This window comes from Hetaerina americana, unplaced genomic scaffold, assembly GCF_022747635.1.
Source record: "Hetaerina americana unplaced genomic scaffold, ioHetAmer1.1.p SCAF_447, whole genome shotgun sequence".
Taxonomy (NCBI): Eukaryota; Metazoa; Arthropoda; class Insecta; order Odonata; family Calopterygidae; genus Hetaerina; species Hetaerina americana.
In genome coordinates, this window is record NW_027287038.1 from 22662 (window position 1) to 41739 (window position 19078).

Here is a 19078-nt window from a genome sequence, read left to right on the forward strand (position 1 = left end):
GACTTTGGAAGGGAAAGCGGCGACTTCAGTTCCCTCTTCACGCAGGTTCGCTCCGCGTCACGCCGTATCGCCGCGCGCATAGGCTTGAGCTGGAGATGGTCGGACGAGCTAAGGGAGATGCAGATTTCGTTCCGGGACATGAATGACGGGGCTGAAGACCGCCCCCCCTTCATCAGGGTTCCTCCGAAGGCCGTAAGGCAACTGACGGGTGCCCTGAAGATCGCGGTGCGGCGCTACTACCTGAACAAGGTAAGCGCCAAGCCCGATCAAGGGAAAGTCATTCGTGCCTCGGCGAAATCTGAAGCCTCCAATCACTTCCTGGCAGGAGGGAGATACACCAGGTTTTGTGATTGGAGGTTCATCTTTAGGGCTCGGCTCGATCTGCTCCCGCTCAATGCCTGTCGCCGTTGGGAAACCAACGGGGACAAGCGGTGTCGGCGATGTGGCTACGCGGAGGAGACCCTGCCCCACGTCGTTAATCACTGCACGATGCACTCAAGGACGTGGCAGCATAGACATAATGCTGTCCAAGACCGACTACACAGGGCTCTGATTGGACGCCGGGGAAAAGGTGACGATGAAATCAGAGTCAACAAACAAGTACCTGGCACTGACTCGACTCTTAGACCAGACCTGGTTATAACTAACCAGGCCGACAAGACTGTGACACTGATCGACGTAGCAGTACCGTTCGAGAACAACGAGGGAGCTCTGCTGGCAGCCAGGACCGCGAAGGAGGAGAAGTACGCCGCCCTGGCAGAGACCATCCGCCAGCAGGGATACCGGTCATCGGTCGCCGCCATCGTCGTGGGAAGCCTGGGGACGTGGGACTCGCAGAACGACCCCGTCCTGAAGTCCCTGGGCCTACCTCGACGATTCTGCACCACCATGCGGCGACTGATGGTCAGCGACGTCATCCGCTGGACCCGGGACTGCTACGTCGAACACATCACGGGACATAGACAGTATGAAGACGGCTCCGGAGGCTGAAAAGGAAAGGACAAAAGTGAAGTCGTGTAAAATCATTTCCCCCCCTCTTTCCATACTTCTTCATTGTAAAACCTTTCTCTGTCCCCTTTCTCTTTTATTTACTCTATGAGCCATAGTGTATGAATGGCCACGCCGTGGTGTATAAACGGCCCCCCCCCAAAGTGTAAACCCTCCCCGTGAGAGACTTAAACATATAAAACATTTTATAAAAAAAAACACTCGTGCGAGAAGCCTATATTATTATAATATTTCCCCAAAACAAAGGGGCAAAAAGACTTGTTCCCCGGCTCCCTCATTTGGAGGGAGCCGGTCATGTATAAATTATATATTAATTATAAGTTGCTTAAAACTCTGTATGAAAGAATTTTCAAATAAACATTTTAAATCTGTTCTTATCAGCTTAATATCTGATACGTCCCGCATTGCGGGACCAGAATATTAATCTGATTTTTGGACATTGGCGGGGTACCCGGAGTTTACTCCATCCCTGCCGCGGGTTGGCCCGGCATTGCAGTACCGTCGGGATCGGCCCATCATTAAAAAGGTCCACTTAAAAGCTGATGAGAACAGATTGAAGCTTAAATTGATCCGCGAAAATTATTTATTTTCGCACTTGCAAATTTCAGGCGATCCGGCTGGAAAAATATTCGCGAAATTGCATTTTCGCGGAGAGAAGCGATTTTATTCCATGCGAGCGGAGCAAAAGTAATGTAATCCAAATTGAAGCAGCACAACGAAGTATTAAAAGGAATGAATTATTAAAAGGAGAGAAACTTGGGAAGAAAAAAAATCCCATCTGAAGAGAGTCGTCGTCACTTTAAAGTGTAAGTGTAACAATAAATATAATTTTGTGAAAATAATGCAATTATTTTTTCTGCTTTCAATGCAACGTCAACAACAACAACGTCTTGTCTCCTCAGTATTCCATCATTGGAGACGACGACAACTGTTGAAGAGAGGCGCCGGATCACGTTTCAAACTTTGGCGTGTGACGCCCCTTCCTTCCAGCTGTTTACCTCCCCCCCCGAAGAGATGGCGCGCGCGCGCTCCCGGCAAGGAGCGTCATTCAAGACGACCCGACGCGAATCGACTCGCGGAAATAGGCGAGTTCCACTCTTTTACCTTAGTTTTTGAACACCAATCTTTCCACAGAATTTATGCGAAGATAATTCTTGTAAAAGGAGTGTGTGTTTGATGAAAAAAAATTGAACGGAAAAGAAACTCAATACATCGGAGGAAACGACCGATCGCGAGCACTCGGGAAAAATTGGAAAAATCTTTGCAAAAAAATTTTCAGAAATTTTTTGCGAATTTCGCGGAAATCGATGCCCATTTTCGCGATATTTTTCGAGAAAATGGAAAATATAAACAATGGAGAAATCTGGTTTTCCATCTTGTGCAATTGAAAGCGCCACTTTTTTACAGCCTTTTCGATTCCTATTCTCCGATTTGAAGAAAACCCTAATTTGTTTATATTTGAAGAAACCCTAATTTATGTATTTATTTATTTATAAGGAAAGCGTATTTTTACTAATGACGATTAATGCAAAGTAAGTGAACAGCACACGATTTTAAATCTCTACCACACAGGAAGTGAAGTGAAGAGGAAGCCCGTTTTTCGAAAAACTGTCGACCACTGAATACTGGCGAAAAGGGCCCTTTATTACCGTCCTGGATGCCCCCCTCCATTTTCGGAATGTTTGAAAATTGCGCCCGACCTTTCCCGGGAAGCGGGGAGAGAGCTTGCAATACGTCTCGTGTGTCGCTCACAGAGATGGCACGACCTAGCGAAGGACTCCGCGTTGCAATTTACTGTCTCGCCTCCGGACTCCGGGGACGCAATTGCTCCGGCCGTCCTGCCCCCCGCGCCCCCCCAAAACTTTTCTTGCTGCAGGAAAACAAGGAAGCCTTCGGAAACACCCCCGCAGGATCCTACGCGAATTCTCCCCGACCAATGCCACCCCGCGGCGCCTACGCCAATCCTGCGCCCTCCGCCCCAAGTGCTCCGGGGTCGTCCCTACACATGTAAATATTGCAGAAAAGGGCTCCCTTATCGCTTCTCGGCCTTATGGCTAAGATCAAAGTGTAGTATCTGTTCTTATCAGCTTAATATCTGATACGTCCCGCATTGCGGGACCAGAATATTAATCTGATTTTTGGACATTGGCGGGGTACCCGGAGTTTACTCCATCCCTGCCGCGGGTTGGCCCGGCATTGCAGTACCGTCGGGATCGGCCCATCATTAAAAAGGTCCACTTAAAAGCTGATGAGAACAGATTGAAGCTTAAATTGATCCGCGAAAATTATTTATTTTCGCACTTGCAAATTTCAGGCGATCCGGCTGGAAAAATATTCGCGAAATTGCATTTTCGCGGAGAGAAGCGATTTTATTCCATGCGAGCGGAGCAAAAGTAATGTAATCCAAATTGAAGCAGCACAACGAAGTATTAAAAGGAATGAATTATTAAAAGGAGAGAAACTTGGGAAGAAAAAAAATCCCATCTGAAGAGAGTCGTCGTCACTTTAAAGTGTAAGTGTAACAATAAATATAATTTTGTGAAAATAATGCAATTATTTTTTCTGCTTTCAATGCAACGTCAACAACAACAACGTCTTGTCTCCTCAGTATTCCATCATTGGAGACGACGACAACTGTTGAAGAGAGGCGCCGGATCACGTTTCAAACTTTGGCGTGTGACGCCCCTTCCTTCCAGCTGTTTACCTCCCCCCCCGAAGAGATGGCGCGCGCGCGCTCCCGGCAAGGAGCGTCATTCAAGACGACCCGACGCGAATCGACTCGCGGAAATAGGCGAGTTCCACTCTTTTACCTTAGTTTTTGAACACCAATCTTTCCACAGAATTTATGCGAAGATAATTCTTGTAAAAGGAGTGTGTGTTTGATGAAAAAAAATTGAACGGAAAAGAAACTCAATACATCGGAGGAAACGACCGATCGCGAGCACTCGGGAAAAATTGGAAAAATCTTTGCAAAAAAATTTTCAGAAATTTTTTGCGAATTTCGCGGAAATCGATGCCCATTTTCGCGATATTTTTCGAGAAAATGGAAAATATAAACAATGGAGAAATCTGGTTTTCCATCTTGTGCAATTGAAAGCGCCACTTTTTTACAGCCTTTTCGATTCCTATTCTCCGATTTGAAGAAAACCCTAATTTGTTTATATTTGAAGAAACCCTAATTTATGTATTTATTTATTTATAAGGAAAGCGTATTTTTACTAATGACGATTAATGCAAAGTAAGTGAACAGCACACGATTTTAAATCTCTACCACACAGGAAGTGAAGTGAAGAGGAAGCCCGTTTTTCGAAAAACTGTCGACCACTGAATACTGGCGAAAAGGGCCCTTTATTACCGTCCTGGATGCCCCCCTCCATTTTCGGAATGTTTGAAAATTGCGCCCGACCTTTCCCGGGAAGCGGGGAGAGAGCTTGCAATACGTCTCGTGTGTCGCTCACAGAGATGGCACGACCTAGCGAAGGACTCCGCGTTGCAATTTACTGTCTCGCCTCCGGACTCCGGGGACGCAATTGCTCCGGCCGTCCTGCCCCCCGCGCCCCCCCAAAACTTTTCTTGCTGCAGGAAAACAAGGAAGCCTTCGGAAACACCCCCGCAGGATCCTACGCGAATTCTCCCCGACCAATGCCACCCCGCGGCGCCTACGCCAATCCTGCGCCCTCCGCCCCAAGTGCTCCGGGGTCGTCCCTACACATGTAAATATTGCAGAAAAGGGCTCCCTTATCGCTTCTCGGCCTTATGGCTAAGATCAAAGTGTAGTATCTGTTCTTATCAGCTTAATATCTGATACGTCCCGCATTGCGGGACCAGAATATTAATCTGATTTTTGGACATTGGCGGGGTACCCGGAGTTTACTCCATCCCTGCCGCGGGTTGGCCCGGCATTGCAGTACCGTCGGGATCGGCCCATCATTAAAAAGGTCCACTTAAAAGCTGATGAGAACAGATTGAAGCTTAAATTGATCCGCGAAAATTATTTATTTTCGCACTTGCAAATTTCAGGCGATCCGGCTGGAAAAATATTCGCGAAATTGCATTTTCGCGGAGAGAAGCGATTTTATTCCATGCGAGCGGAGCAAAAGTAATGTAATCCAAATTGAAGCAGCACAACGAAGTATTAAAAGGAATGAATTATTAAAAGGAGAGAAACTTGGGAAGAAAAAAAATCCCATCTGAAGAGAGTCGTCGTCACTTTAAAGTGTAAGTGTAACAATAAATATAATTTTGTGAAAATAATGCAATTATTTTTTCTGCTTTCAATGCAACGTCAACAACAACAACGTCTTGTCTCCTCAGTATTCCATCATTGGAGACGACGACAACTGTTGAAGAGAGGCGCCGGATCACGTTTCAAACTTTGGCGTGTGACGCCCCTTCCTTCCAGCTGTTTACCTCCCCCCCCGAAGAGATGGCGCGCGCGCGCTCCCGGCAAGGAGCGTCATTCAAGACGACCCGACGCGAATCGACTCGCGGAAATAGGCGAGTTCCACTCTTTTACCTTAGTTTTTGAACACCAATCTTTCCACAGAATTTATGCGAAGATAATTCTTGTAAAAGGAGTGTGTGTTTGATGAAAAAAAATTGAACGGAAAAGAAACTCAATACATCGGAGGAAACGACCGATCGCGAGCACTCGGGAAAAATTGGAAAAATCTTTGCAAAAAAATTTTCAGAAATTTTTTGCGAATTTCGCGGAAATCGATGCCCATTTTCGCGATATTTTTCGAGAAAATGGAAAATATAAACAATGGAGAAATCTGGTTTTCCATCTTGTGCAATTGAAAGCGCCACTTTTTTACAGCCTTTTCGATTCCTATTCTCCGATTTGAAGAAAACCCTAATTTGTTTATATTTGAAGAAACCCTAATTTATGTATTTATTTATTTATAAGGAAAGCGTATTTTTACTAATGACGATTAATGCAAAGTAAGTGAACAGCACACGATTTTAAATCTCTACCACACAGGAAGTGAAGTGAAGAGGAAGCCCGTTTTTCGAAAAACTGTCGACCACTGAATACTGGCGAAAAGGGCCCTTTATTACCGTCCTGGATGCCCCCCTCCATTTTCGGAATGTTTGAAAATTGCGCCCGACCTTTCCCGGGAAGCGGGGAGAGAGCTTGCAATACGTCTCGTGTGTCGCTCACAGAGATGGCACGACCTAGCGAAGGACTCCGCGTTGCAATTTACTGTCTCGCCTCCGGACTCCGGGGACGCAATTGCTCCGGCCGTCCTGCCCCCCGCGCCCCCCCAAAACTTTTCTTGCTGCAGGAAAACAAGGAAGCCTTCGGAAACACCCCCGCAGGATCCTACGCGAATTCTCCCCGACCAATGCCACCCCGCGGCGCCTACGCCAATCCTGCGCCCTCCGCCCCAAGTGCTCCGGGGTCGTCCCTACACATGTAAATATTGCAGAAAAGGGCTCCCTTATCGCTTCTCGGCCTTATGGCTAAGATCAAAGTGTAGTATCTGTTCTTATCAGCTTAATATCTGATACGTCCCGCATTGCGGGACCAGAATATTAATCTGATTTTTGGACATTGGCGGGGTACCCGGAGTTTACTCCATCCCTGCCGCGGGTTGGCCCGGCATTGCAGTACCGTCGGGATCGGCCCATCATTAAAAAGGTCCACTTAAAAGCTGATGAGAACAGATTGAAGCTTAAATTGATCCGCGAAAATTATTTATTTTCGCACTTGCAAATTTCAGGCGATCCGGCTGGAAAAATATTCGCGAAATTGCATTTTCGCGGAGAGAAGCGATTTTATTCCATGCGAGCGGAGCAAAAGTAATGTAATCCAAATTGAAGCAGCACAACGAAGTATTAAAAGGAATGAATTATTAAAAGGAGAGAAACTTGGGAAGAAAAAAAATCCCATCTGAAGAGAGTCGTCGTCACTTTAAAGTGTAAGTGTAACAATAAATATAATTTTGTGAAAATAATGCAATTATTTTTTCTGCTTTCAATGCAACGTCAACAACAACAACGTCTTGTCTCCTCAGTATTCCATCATTGGAGACGACGACAACTGTTGAAGAGAGGCGCCGGATCACGTTTCAAACTTTGGCGTGTGACGCCCCTTCCTTCCAGCTGTTTACCTCCCCCCCCGAAGAGATGGCGCGCGCGCGCTCCCGGCAAGGAGCGTCATTCAAGACGACCCGACGCGAATCGACTCGCGGAAATAGGCGAGTTCCACTCTTTTACCTTAGTTTTTGAACACCAATCTTTCCACAGAATTTATGCGAAGATAATTCTTGTAAAAGGAGTGTGTGTTTGATGAAAAAAAATTGAACGGAAAAGAAACTCAATACATCGGAGGAAACGACCGATCGCGAGCACTCGGGAAAAATTGGAAAAATCTTTGCAAAAAAATTTTCAGAAATTTTTTGCGAATTTCGCGGAAATCGATGCCCATTTTCGCGATATTTTTCGAGAAAATGGAAAATATAAACAATGGAGAAATCTGGTTTTCCATCTTGTGCAATTGAAAGCGCCACTTTTTTACAGCCTTTTCGATTCCTATTCTCCGATTTGAAGAAAACCCTAATTTGTTTATATTTGAAGAAACCCTAATTTATGTATTTATTTATTTATAAGGAAAGCGTATTTTTACTAATGACGATTAATGCAAAGTAAGTGAACAGCACACGATTTTAAATCTCTACCACACAGGAAGTGAAGTGAAGAGGAAGCCCGTTTTTCGAAAAACTGTCGACCACTGAATACTGGCGAAAAGGGCCCTTTATTACCGTCCTGGATGCCCCCCTCCATTTTCGGAATGTTTGAAAATTGCGCCCGACCTTTCCCGGGAAGCGGGGAGAGAGCTTGCAATACGTCTCGTGTGTCGCTCACAGAGATGGCACGACCTAGCGAAGGACTCCGCGTTGCAATTTACTGTCTCGCCTCCGGACTCCGGGGACGCAATTGCTCCGGCCGTCCTGCCCCCCGCGCCCCCCCAAAACTTTTCTTGCTGCAGGAAAACAAGGAAGCCTTCGGAAACACCCCCGCAGGATCCTACGCGAATTCTCCCCGACCAATGCCACCCCGCGGCGCCTACGCCAATCCTGCGCCCTCCGCCCCAAGTGCTCCGGGGTCGTCCCTACACATGTAAATATTGCAGAAAAGGGCTCCCTTATCGCTTCTCGGCCTTATGGCTAAGATCAAAGTGTAGTATCTGTTCTTATCAGCTTAATATCTGATACGTCCCGCATTGCGGGACCAGAATATTAATCTGATTTTTGGACATTGGCGGGGTACCCGGAGTTTACTCCATCCCTGCCGCGGGTTGGCCCGGCATTGCAGTACCGTCGGGATCGGCCCATCATTAAAAAGGTCCACTTAAAAGCTGATGAGAACAGATTGAAGCTTAAATTGATCCGCGAAAATTATTTATTTTCGCACTTGCAAATTTCAGGCGATCCGGCTGGAAAAATATTCGCGAAATTGCATTTTCGCGGAGAGAAGCGATTTTATTCCATGCGAGCGGAGCAAAAGTAATGTAATCCAAATTGAAGCAGCACAACGAAGTATTAAAAGGAATGAATTATTAAAAGGAGAGAAACTTGGGAAGAAAAAAAATCCCATCTGAAGAGAGTCGTCGTCACTTTAAAGTGTAAGTGTAACAATAAATATAATTTTGTGAAAATAATGCAATTATTTTTTCTGCTTTCAATGCAACGTCAACAACAACAACGTCTTGTCTCCTCAGTATTCCATCATTGGAGACGACGACAACTGTTGAAGAGAGGCGCCGGATCACGTTTCAAACTTTGGCGTGTGACGCCCCTTCCTTCCAGCTGTTTACCTCCCCCCCCGAAGAGATGGCGCGCGCGCGCTCCCGGCAAGGAGCGTCATTCAAGACGACCCGACGCGAATCGACTCGCGGAAATAGGCGAGTTCCACTCTTTTACCTTAGTTTTTGAACACCAATCTTTCCACAGAATTTATGCGAAGATAATTCTTGTAAAAGGAGTGTGTGTTTGATGAAAAAAAATTGAACGGAAAAGAAACTCAATACATCGGAGGAAACGACCGATCGCGAGCACTCGGGAAAAATTGGAAAAATCTTTGCAAAAAAATTTTCAGAAATTTTTTGCGAATTTCGCGGAAATCGATGCCCATTTTCGCGATATTTTTCGAGAAAATGGAAAATATAAACAATGGAGAAATCTGGTTTTCCATCTTGTGCAATTGAAAGCGCCACTTTTTTACAGCCTTTTCGATTCCTATTCTCCGATTTGAAGAAAACCCTAATTTGTTTATATTTGAAGAAACCCTAATTTATGTATTTATTTATTTATAAGGAAAGCGTATTTTTACTAATGACGATTAATGCAAAGTAAGTGAACAGCACACGATTTTAAATCTCTACCACACAGGAAGTGAAGTGAAGAGGAAGCCCGTTTTTCGAAAAACTGTCGACCACTGAATACTGGCGAAAAGGGCCCTTTATTACCGTCCTGGATGCCCCCCTCCATTTTCGGAATGTTTGAAAATTGCGCCCGACCTTTCCCGGGAAGCGGGGAGAGAGCTTGCAATACGTCTCGTGTGTCGCTCACAGAGATGGCACGACCTAGCGAAGGACTCCGCGTTGCAATTTACTGTCTCGCCTCCGGACTCCGGGGACGCAATTGCTCCGGCCGTCCTGCCCCCCGCGCCCCCCCAAAACTTTTCTTGCTGCAGGAAAACAAGGAAGCCTTCGGAAACACCCCCGCAGGATCCTACGCGAATTCTCCCCGACCAATGCCACCCCGCGGCGCCTACGCCAATCCTGCGCCCTCCGCCCCAAGTGCTCCGGGGTCGTCCCTACACATGTAAATATTGCAGAAAAGGGCTCCCTTATCGCTTCTCGGCCTTATGGCTAAGATCAAAGTGTAGTATCTGTTCTTATCAGCTTAATCCCCTTAACTTTCTTCTTTTTCGCCCGCCAAATTCAAATTTTTAAATGAACAGATCTACCGCTTTTGGACCTTTCTTGCCTCTCTGAGGAATCCCGGACGGGCCCCGACCAACGGTAAGCCCCCCGGGACACTCCCAGAGGGAAGGGGCAACAGGACACTAGGCGCCTGCTCTGCCCAGTAGCCCCTCTTTCGACCCCCGATGGCCCCACGGTCCATTGCCTCTTCAAGGCGGACCGTGGGACCCACCGCCCCCTCAGGGCTCCCCGGTCGCTCACGGACCGTTCCCCACGCCCACTTGGGGTGATAACCTCCCCGGGCTCGACGCCGGGCCCCTAAGGCCCGGCGCAGGCCCCCGCCCCCGGTGCACCGCCGGGTCCCTTCAGGACCGGTAGGCTGAGCACCGGACGTTCCCCGGCCCCCGGTGCACTGCCAGGTCCCCTCCGGACCGGTAGCTTGAGCACCGAGGCCCCCGGACCCCCTCAGGGCCCCCGGGAGCACCCTCCGTCGATCCCGTACGGATCGGCGCAGAGCGGGTGATTTGAACGGCGCGCGGTTTCCTTTTCGGCCGCGACGCCGGTCAAGCGACCGTTCGGCGCGCTTCACGCCCGATCGGTTCGATTGACCCCCTCCCCCCCGTCCGGTATTTGTGGAAGACTTCATCTTCCACAAAACCGTCATTTCAAAACCCCGGTAAATTCAAATTTCCTCCCGATCCCACCCATACGGGCCGAGAAGCGGGTTGAGCGCCTTCAGCGCCATCCCTCGGCGGCCGCCTGGACTTCATTCAGGTGGACGCCACGCGCTTAATTTAAATTTGTATTTTTGAAAATTTTCGTTCCGCAGTCCCTCAGACCGCGGAAAAGCCCTCCGTCGCCCCCCTTGGCCTTCAGCATTTATATCTTTTGAATTTTTTTGTGTCCTTAAAAGGACAATTTTCAAAACAACGTTCCACGGTCCTTCAGGCCGTGGAATATCGTCCGCCAGGCCCCGTTTGTGCCATGACTTAACGCCCTCCCATGCCCCCACGTCCTCCCCGTAAAAACGGGGGGGCGGGGGCCGTTAGAAAAGCACCATCGCGTGCTAGTTCCTCCGCCCCCCCCTCCTCCTCTCGCACTCCGCGGAGGAGGAAAGTCGAGGCGTCAGAGCCCGACTCCTCCCCTCCCCATACACCACCGGACGGCGCGTCCGAAAGCGCTTCGGCGCGTAGGACGCGTCGCCCGCGGAAAATCATACACTATGGCTCCCCCGTTTCTTCTTCTTCTTCTTCTCCATCCGGCGTCCGAAAGCCTTCCCTTGAGACCTTCTCCCCGCTCTCGGACGTCACCTATTCTCCCCCCAAGTCCCGTTCTTCTTCCCCTCTCTCCCTCGACGACTTCACGACGCCTCCGGATTCTTCTTCGTCCAGACGTCCGGCGCTGGATTCTCCCCCCCCGATTCCCCCGACTGCCCCCGCCCCCCAAACGACTGACAGGGTCCCGGCGCTTCTCCTGACCGGCACCGCGGTGTCGGCCAGGAGAATCGACAATCAACTTGTGGTTTACTTTCCCGTGGCGGATACGTTAACCTGCACCGAGGTGGGATGCAGCATGTCCTTCCGCGCTACGGAGTGGACGGCGATGCGGAGAAGTCTCGTCCGACACCTGATGGAGCAGCACGGCCACCGACTCACGTCGGTGAACGCCTGCTCCGTCTGCGGTGGGACTATCGGCCGCAAGCCGTCCACTCATCCCTGCCTCAAAGGGGGGATACGTAAGGCGGCGGACGGGCGTGTTGCACTCTCGCACCGGTGCGGGACATGCGACTTCGCATGCGCTACCCGTCGCGGGTTGGCGAACCACATGGTGACCCACAAGAGACCTCCCCCCTTGATTGCCCCCCTTCAGGAGGCAATCGAGGAGACAGTTAGATGCACGACGCCGCCCAACGTGACCGAGGCGCAACCCTCCGATCCAGACGCAGCAGCTGACGCTCCGGCCGAAGACCTGGCGCCGGGGCAGCCTCCCGAAGTCGGTGACCTCAACGACACCGGGTCACCGCCGCCTGTGGACGCAGCAACATCGCCGCCGCCAGCTCCAGACGCAGCAGAAGGAGCACCACGACAGGTCGAGCCACCGATACAGCAGAAGGAGAAGCTGTGGCTCGACCGACTGGCCAGCACCACCGGCCAGTCATGGGAGGAGTTCGAGGTCGTGGTGCAGGATCTGGTGGCCACCACCCAGGCGGAGAGGAAGAGGGAGGCGAAACCTGCGGACGGAGGGGAAGCTCCTCGGCCACGAAACGTCGTGCACAGACAACCACCAAGACGCAGACAAGTAGCTGACTACGACGCGAAAAAGGCGTCGGACATACAGAAACTCTTCAGGAGTCATCCCAGGAGGGCAGTGGAGAGCATCCTGTCTGATAAGTCACCCTATTGCGACATTCCCGCGGAGGAAGTGGAAAAGCATTTCCGCCAAGTCTACGGGAATGTCGGAATGGGGGGCTTGGAGGACGAGGGTGACGACTCGGTCTACCGTCGCACGACGGAGACCGAGAAGAAACTGCTCCTCGAAAGGATCACTCCTGAAGAAGTGACGAGACGCATGTCTAGAACCAAAAACACCGCCCCGGGCCCCGATGGCCTCACCTACGGCGACCTGAGGGCGGTCGATAGACATGGACGAATTCTCTCTTTTATCTTCAACAGATGCCTGAAGGAGGCCAGGACACCGGCCGCGTGGAAAACCTCTCGGACTGTCCTCCTGCACAAAGGGGGGGACCGCCAGGACATCGGCAACTGGAGGCCCATAGCGCTTGGCAACACCATCGCCAAGCTGTACGCCGGGGTGCTTGCTGACCGCATACTATCTTGGGCGGTCAGCGGGAAGAAGATGCACCCGGCTCAAAAGGGCTTCCGGGAGTTCGAGGGGTGCCACGAGCACAACTTCACCCTTCAGGCAGCTGTTGACGAAATGAGACGCAGACGTTCCCGAATCGCACTGGCTTGGCTTGATCTACGGAACGCGTTCGGGTCCATCCCGCACCAACACCTCCAGAACACCTTGAGGAGGATGGACTTGCCTGAGGAGATGAGGAGGACCGTGGAGGAGTTGCAGAAGGGCTCCACGGTCGTGAAGACGGCCAGCGGCGACACCGGCGTCATCGACATCTGCGCCGGTGTCAAGCAGGGGTGCCCGTTATCACCGACCATTTTCAACTTGGGAATGGAGCCGGTGATACGGGCGGTCGCTGGTGAGGCAGGCAAGTCCGGAGTCGTCGTCCAGGGGCAGAACATCGCCATCCTGGCCTACGCGGACGACTTGGTGCTGGTGGCCCGGGACCAGGAGCACCTGCAGCGCCTGCTGAACATCGCGGGAGAAGAGGCGACCGCTGCAGGTCTACAGTTCAAGCCAAGCAAGTGCGCAACGCTGGACCTCAACTTTTCAACCAACCAGCCCGTGCAGCCGTCCCAACTCACCATCCAGGGGGCGGCCATTTCCAGCCTGAAGGACGGCGAAGCGTACCGGTACCTCGGGGTCCCGTTCGGGTTCCATGTGGACCAGACCCCCGAGGAGGACCTGGTGCGCTTGGGCGAGGACGTCAAGAAGATCGACGAGTCACTCCTCGCCCCGTGGCAGAAGATCGCCGCGACCAACATCTTCCTTCTGCCCAGGCTGGAATTCATCTTGCGGGCTGGTAACGTTAAAAAGAAGAACTTGACTGACATCGACAAGAGGCTGAAGGCCTGCGCAAAGGGCTGGCTCCATTTGCCCAAAAGGGCATCGCCTGAGATGGTCTTCATTGGCCATCAACACGGCGGCGCAGGTCTTCTCCCTCTTTCCGACTTGACTGACATATTGACCATCGTGCAGGGATATCGACTCCTCCATTCCCGTGACCCCAACGTGAGAGTGCTCGCCTGGGGTCGCCTGAAGGAGGTAGTGCGGAGGAAGCTGAGGAGACCGCCAACCACCGGTGATCTCGCGGAGTACCTTAGCGGTAGTCTACGGGATGACTTTGGAAGGGAAAGCGGCGACTTCAGTTCCCTCTTCACGCAGGTTCGCTCCGCGTCACGCCGTATCGCCGCGCGCATAGGCTTGAGCTGGAGATGGTCGGACGAGCTAAGGGAGATGCAGATTTCGTTCCGGGACATGAATGACGGGGCTGAAGACCGCCCCCCCTTCATCAGGGTTCCTCCGAAGGCCGTAAGGCAACTGACGGGTGCCCTGAAGATCGCGGTGCGGCGCTACTACCTGAACAAGGTAAGCGCCAAGCCCGATCAAGGGAAAGTCATTCGTGCCTCGGCGAAATCTGAAGCCTCCAATCACTTCCTGGCAGGAGGGAGATACACCAGGTTTTGTGATTGGAGGTTCATCTTTAGGGCTCGGCTCGATCTGCTCCCGCTCAATGCCTGTCGCCGTTGGGAAACCAACGGGGACAAGCGGTGTCGGCGATGTGGCTACGCGGAGGAGACCCTGCCCCACGTCGTTAATCACTGCACGATGCACTCAAGGACGTGGCAGCATAGACATAATGCTGTCCAAGACCGACTACACAGGGCTCTGATTGGACGCCGGGGAAAAGGTGACGATGAAATCAGAGTCAACAAACAAGTACCTGGCACTGACTCGACTCTTAGACCAGACCTGGTTATAACTAACCAGGCCGACAAGACTGTGACATTGATCGACGTAGCAGTGCCGTTCGAGAACAACGAGGGAGCTCTGCTGGCAGCCAGGACCGCGAAGGAGGAGAAGTACGCCGCCCTGGCAGAGACCATCCGCCAGCAGGGATACCGGTCATCGGTCGCCGCCATCGTCGTGGGAAGCCTGGGGACGTGGGACTCGCAGAACGACCCCGTCCTGAAGTCCCTGGGCCTACCTCGACGATTCTGCACCACCATGCGGCGACTGATGGTCAGCGACGTCATCCGCTGGACCCGGGACTGCTACGTCGAACACATCACGGGACATAGACAGTATGAAGACGGCTCCGGAGGCTGAAAAGGAAAGGACAAAAGTGAAGTCGTGTAAAATCATTTCCCCCCCTCTTTCCATACTTCTTCATTGTAAAACCTTTCTCTGTCCCCTTTCTCTTTTATTTACTCTATGAGCCATAGTGTATGAATGGCCACGCCGTGGTGTATAAACGGCCCCCCCCAAAAGTGTAAACCCTCCCCGTGAGAGACTTAAACATATAAAACATTTTATAAAAAAAAACACTCGTGCGAGAAGCCTATATTATTATAATATTTCCCCAAAACAAAGGGGCAAAAAGACTTGTTCCCCGGCTCCCTCATTTGGAGGGAGCCGGTCATGTATAAATTATATATTAATTATAAGTTGCTTAAAACTCTGTATGAAAGAATTTTCAAATAAACATTTTTATCTGTTCTTATCAGCTTAATATCTGATACGTCCCGCATTGCGGGACCAGAATATTAATCTGATTTTTGGACATTGGCGGGGTACCCGGAGTTTACTCCATCCCTGCCGCGGGTTGGCCCGGCATTGCAGTACCGTCGGGATCGGCCCATCATTAAAAAGGTCCACTTAAAAGCTGATGAGAACAGATTGAAGCTTAAATTGATCCGCGAAAATTATTTATTTTCGCACTTGCAAATTTCAGGCGATCCGGCTGGAAAAATATTCGCGAAATTGCATTTTCGCGGAGAGAAGCGATTTTATTCCATGCGAGCGGAGCAAAAGTAATGTAATCCAAATTGAAGCAGCACAACGAAGTATTAAAAGGAATGAATTATTAAAAGGAGAGAAACTTGGGAAGAAAAAAAATCCCATCTGAAGAGAGTCGTCGTCACTTTAAAGTGTAAGTGTAACAATAAATATAATTTTGTGAAAATAATGCAATTATTTTTTCTGCTTTCAATGCAACGTCAACAACAACAACGTCTTGTCTCCTCAGTATTCCATCATTGGAGACGACGACAACTGTTGAAGAGAGGCGCCGGATCACGTTTCAAACTTTGGCGTGTGACGCCCCTTCCTTCCAGCTGTTTACCTCCCCCCCCGAAGAGATGGCGCGCGCGCGCTCCCGGCAAGGAGCGTCATTCAAGACGACCCGACGCGAATCGACTCGCGGAAATAGGCGAGTTCCACTCTTTTACCTTAGTTTTTGAACACCAATCTTTCCACAGAATTTATGCGAAGATAATTCTTGTAAAAGGAGTGTGTGTTTGATGAAAAAAAATTGAACGGAAAAGAAACTCAATACATCGGAGGAAACGACCGATCGCGAGCACTCGGGAAAAATTGGAAAAATCTTTGCAAAAAAATTTTCAGAAATTTTTTGCGAATTTCGCGGAAATCGATGCCCATTTTCGCGATATTTTTCGAGAAAATGGAAAATATAAACAATGGAGAAATCTGGTTTTCCATCTTGTGCAATTGAAAGCGCCACTTTTTTACAGCCTTTTCGATTCCTATTCTCCGATTTGAAGAAAACCCTAATTTGTTTATATTTGAAGAAACCCTAATTTATGTATTTATTTATTTATAAGGAAAGCGTATTTTTACTAATGACGATTAATGCAAAGTAAGTGAACAGCACACGATTTTAAATCTCTACCACACAGGAAGTGAAGTGAAGAGGAAGCCCGTTTTTCGAAAAACTGTCGACCACTGAATACTGGCGAAAAGGGCCCTTTATTACCGTCCTGGATGCCCCCCTCCATTTTCGGAATGTTTGAAAATTGCGCCCGACCTTTCCCGGGAAGCGGGGAGAGAGCTTGCAATACGTCTCGTGTGTCGCTCACAGAGATGGCACGACCTAGCGAAGGACTCCGCGTTGCAATTTACTGTCTCGCCTCCGGACTCCGGGGACGCAATTGCTCCGGCCGTCCTGCCCCCCGCGCCCCCCCAAAACTTTTCTTGCTGCAGGAAAACAAGGAAGCCTTCGGAAACACCCCCGCAGGATCCTACGCGAATTCTCCCCGACCAATGCCACCCCGCGGCGCCTACGCCAATCCTGCGCCCTCCGCCCCAAGTGCTCCGGGGTCGTCCCTACACATGTAAATATTGCAGAAAAGGGCTCCCTTATCGCTTCTCGGCCTTATGGCTAAGATCAAAGTGTAGTATCTGTTCTTATCAGCTTAATTTCCTTTGATTTGTATTTTTTAACGTAAATTTTCCTCCCGATCTCTTTCATGAACAGCTACACTTTCGTTTCCGTGCCTCTCTGAAGAGTCCCGGATGGGCCCCCACCAGTGGTAAGCCCCCCGGGATACTCTCAGAGAGAAGGGGTAACAGGACACTAGGCGCCTGCTCTGCTCACTTCCCCTCTTTCTCCCCCCCCTCCCCCAATGGCCCCACGGTCCATTGCCTCCTCAAGGCGGGCCGTGGGACCCAATGCCCCTTCTGGGCTCCCCGGATCCACTACGGATCATCCGAATCGCCCCTTCTGGGCGAATATCCCCCGGGCTGGCACCGGATCCTTCAGATCCGACGCCGTATCAAAGCCCCCCTCCCCCGGGCGCACTGCCGGATCCCTTCTGGACCGGCAGCCTAAGCACCGGGTTTCCCCCGTCCCCTGGTGCACTGCCGGGTCCCTTCTGGACCGGTAGTTTGAGCACCAAGCCGCCCCCGACCCCTGGTGCAGCGCCAGGCCTCTTCCAGGCCGGTGTAGTGTGCACCAGGTTTCCCTCGCTTCCCCCGATCCGCGGGCGCGTCACGCCCGATCGGTGGTGAATAATTTAATTCTCCCCCCTCCTCCCCGGCCCCCTCAGGGCACCAGGGGACGCCCTCCGTCGAGTCCCGTAAGGACCGACGCAGAGCGGGCGATTCAAACGGCGCGCGCTTCGCCAAGACCCGTTTTTTCCGCTTTTCCCGCCATCCCGTTGGTAAATTCACGCTCGGCGCGCCTCACGCCCGACGGAATTACCACTCATTCCTCCCCTGATCGCAATACTCGGTGAAAGACGTCATCTTTCACAGTTGCGACAGGAAAACTCCCTAAAACATTCAAATCTCCTCCCGGTCCCGCCCAGAAGGGCCGAGAAGCGTGGTAGTGCGCCCTCAGCGCCAACCCTCGGCGGCCGCCTGAACTTTCTCCAGGCGGACGCCGCCGCGCATTTCAAAAGTTTGAAAATTGTAATTTTCTATTTCGCGGCCCTTCAGGCCGCGGAAAAGACCCCCCGTACCCCCGTTGTTACCTTTTGGCCATTGTTAATGTCCTTAGAAATTTTTATAGCCCTTAAAAGGACAATTTTTCCTTTTCCCGTCCTTAAAAGGACGATTTAATTAACGATTTAATTAAACTTCTTCCACGGTCCTTAAGACCGCGGAAGAGTGCCCCCCGGCCCCTCCCCATGCGCTAACAACCCCCAATGCCCCCACGTCCCCCCCGTAAAAACGGGGGGGCGGGGGCCGCGAAAAAAGCCCCGGAAACACCGGGTGCCAAAACCTCCGCCCCCCCATCCTCCTCTCGTACTTTGCGAAGGAGGAGAGCCGAGGCATCAGCGCCCGGCTCCCCCACTACTCCCCCCGCCCCCCCTAGGTCACCCGGCGGCGCGCCCGAATGCGATTCGCCGCTAAGGACGCGCCGTCCCCGTCCATTTGTACGCTATGGCTCACCAGTGTATTCTAATGTATCTTTTCCTTCTTCTTCTCCTTCTTGCGTCCGAAAGATCCCCTTAGAGACCTTTTCCCCCCTTTCTGACGTCACCTATTCCCCCCCTCACTCCCGCTCTTCCTCTCCTCCCTCCCCATCCCTCGACGACTTCACGACGCCCCCGGATTCATCCTCGGCCAGACGTCCAGCGCTGGTTCCTTCCCAGGACTCTCCCCAGACAGCCCCCGTCCCCCAGACGACTGACAGGGTCACGACGAGTCTCCTGACCGGCACCACGGTGTCGGCCAAGAGAGTCGATAATCAACTTGTGGTTTTCTTCCCCGTGGCGGATAGCTTAGGTTGCACCGAGCCCGGATGCCCCACGTCATTCCGAGCTTCTGCGTGGACGGCGACAAGGAGAAGCCTGCTGAGGCACCTCAAGGAGCAGCACGGCCTGACACTGACATCCGTCAACGCCTGCTCCATCTGCGGCAAGACTATCGGCCGCAAGCCATCCACGCACCCTTGCTTGAAGGGAGGTACCAGCAAGGAAGCGGAAGAACCTGAGGCATTCCGGTATCGGTGCGAACAATGCACCTTTGCATGTC

The 19078-nt window shown here is 51.3% G+C and overlaps 1 protein-coding gene, 6 non-coding genes and 2 pseudogenes across 7 annotated transcripts in view; all 9 read left to right on the top strand.

The window, feature by feature from the left end:
- Positions 1 to 1335: 1335 nt before the first annotated feature.
- LOC139693172 (U2 spliceosomal RNA) lies at positions 1336 to 1529 on the top strand. The gene has a single exon (XR_011702016.1). It is a non-coding gene; the product is annotated as a U2 spliceosomal RNA (small nuclear RNA).
- Positions 1530 to 3042: 1513 nt separating this feature from the next.
- On the top strand, positions 3043 to 3235 carry LOC139693162 (U2 spliceosomal RNA). The gene has a single exon (XR_011702006.1). It is a non-coding gene; the product is annotated as a U2 spliceosomal RNA (small nuclear RNA).
- Positions 3236 to 4748: 1513 nt separating this feature from the next.
- LOC139693173 (U2 spliceosomal RNA) lies at positions 4749 to 4941 on the top strand. The gene has a single exon (XR_011702017.1). It is a non-coding gene; the product is annotated as a U2 spliceosomal RNA (small nuclear RNA).
- A 1513-nt stretch (positions 4942 to 6454) lies between these two features.
- LOC139693185 (U2 spliceosomal RNA) lies at positions 6455 to 6647 on the top strand. Its single transcript, XR_011702024.1, has one exon. It is a non-coding gene; the product is annotated as a U2 spliceosomal RNA (small nuclear RNA).
- A 1513-nt stretch (positions 6648 to 8160) lies between these two features.
- On the top strand, positions 8161 to 8353 carry LOC139693141 (U2 spliceosomal RNA). Its single transcript, XR_011701985.1, has one exon. It is a non-coding gene; the product is annotated as a U2 spliceosomal RNA (small nuclear RNA).
- A 1513-nt stretch (positions 8354 to 9866) lies between these two features.
- LOC139693190 (U2 spliceosomal RNA) lies at positions 9867 to 10000 on the top strand (annotated as a pseudogene).
- Positions 10001 to 15255: 5255 nt separating this feature from the next.
- On the top strand, positions 15256 to 15446 carry LOC139693169 (U2 spliceosomal RNA). Its single transcript, XR_011702013.1, has one exon. It is a non-coding gene; the product is annotated as a U2 spliceosomal RNA (small nuclear RNA).
- Positions 15447 to 16959: 1513 nt separating this feature from the next.
- On the top strand, positions 16960 to 17065 carry LOC139693181 (U2 spliceosomal RNA; annotated as a pseudogene).
- A 204-nt stretch (positions 17066 to 17269) lies between these two features.
- Positions 17270 to 19078, top strand: part of LOC139693134 (uncharacterized) — a gene marked incomplete at its 3' end in the record, with an annotated part of 54648 nt that continues 52839 nt past the window's right edge. The window contains exons 1-2 of the mRNA XM_071591285.1: positions 17270 to 17536; positions 18697 to 19038. Of these exons, the coding sequence (XP_071447386.1) occupies positions 17270 to 17536; positions 18697 to 19038 (609 nt within the window). The remainder of the gene's footprint in view (positions 17537 to 18696; positions 19039 to 19078) is intronic.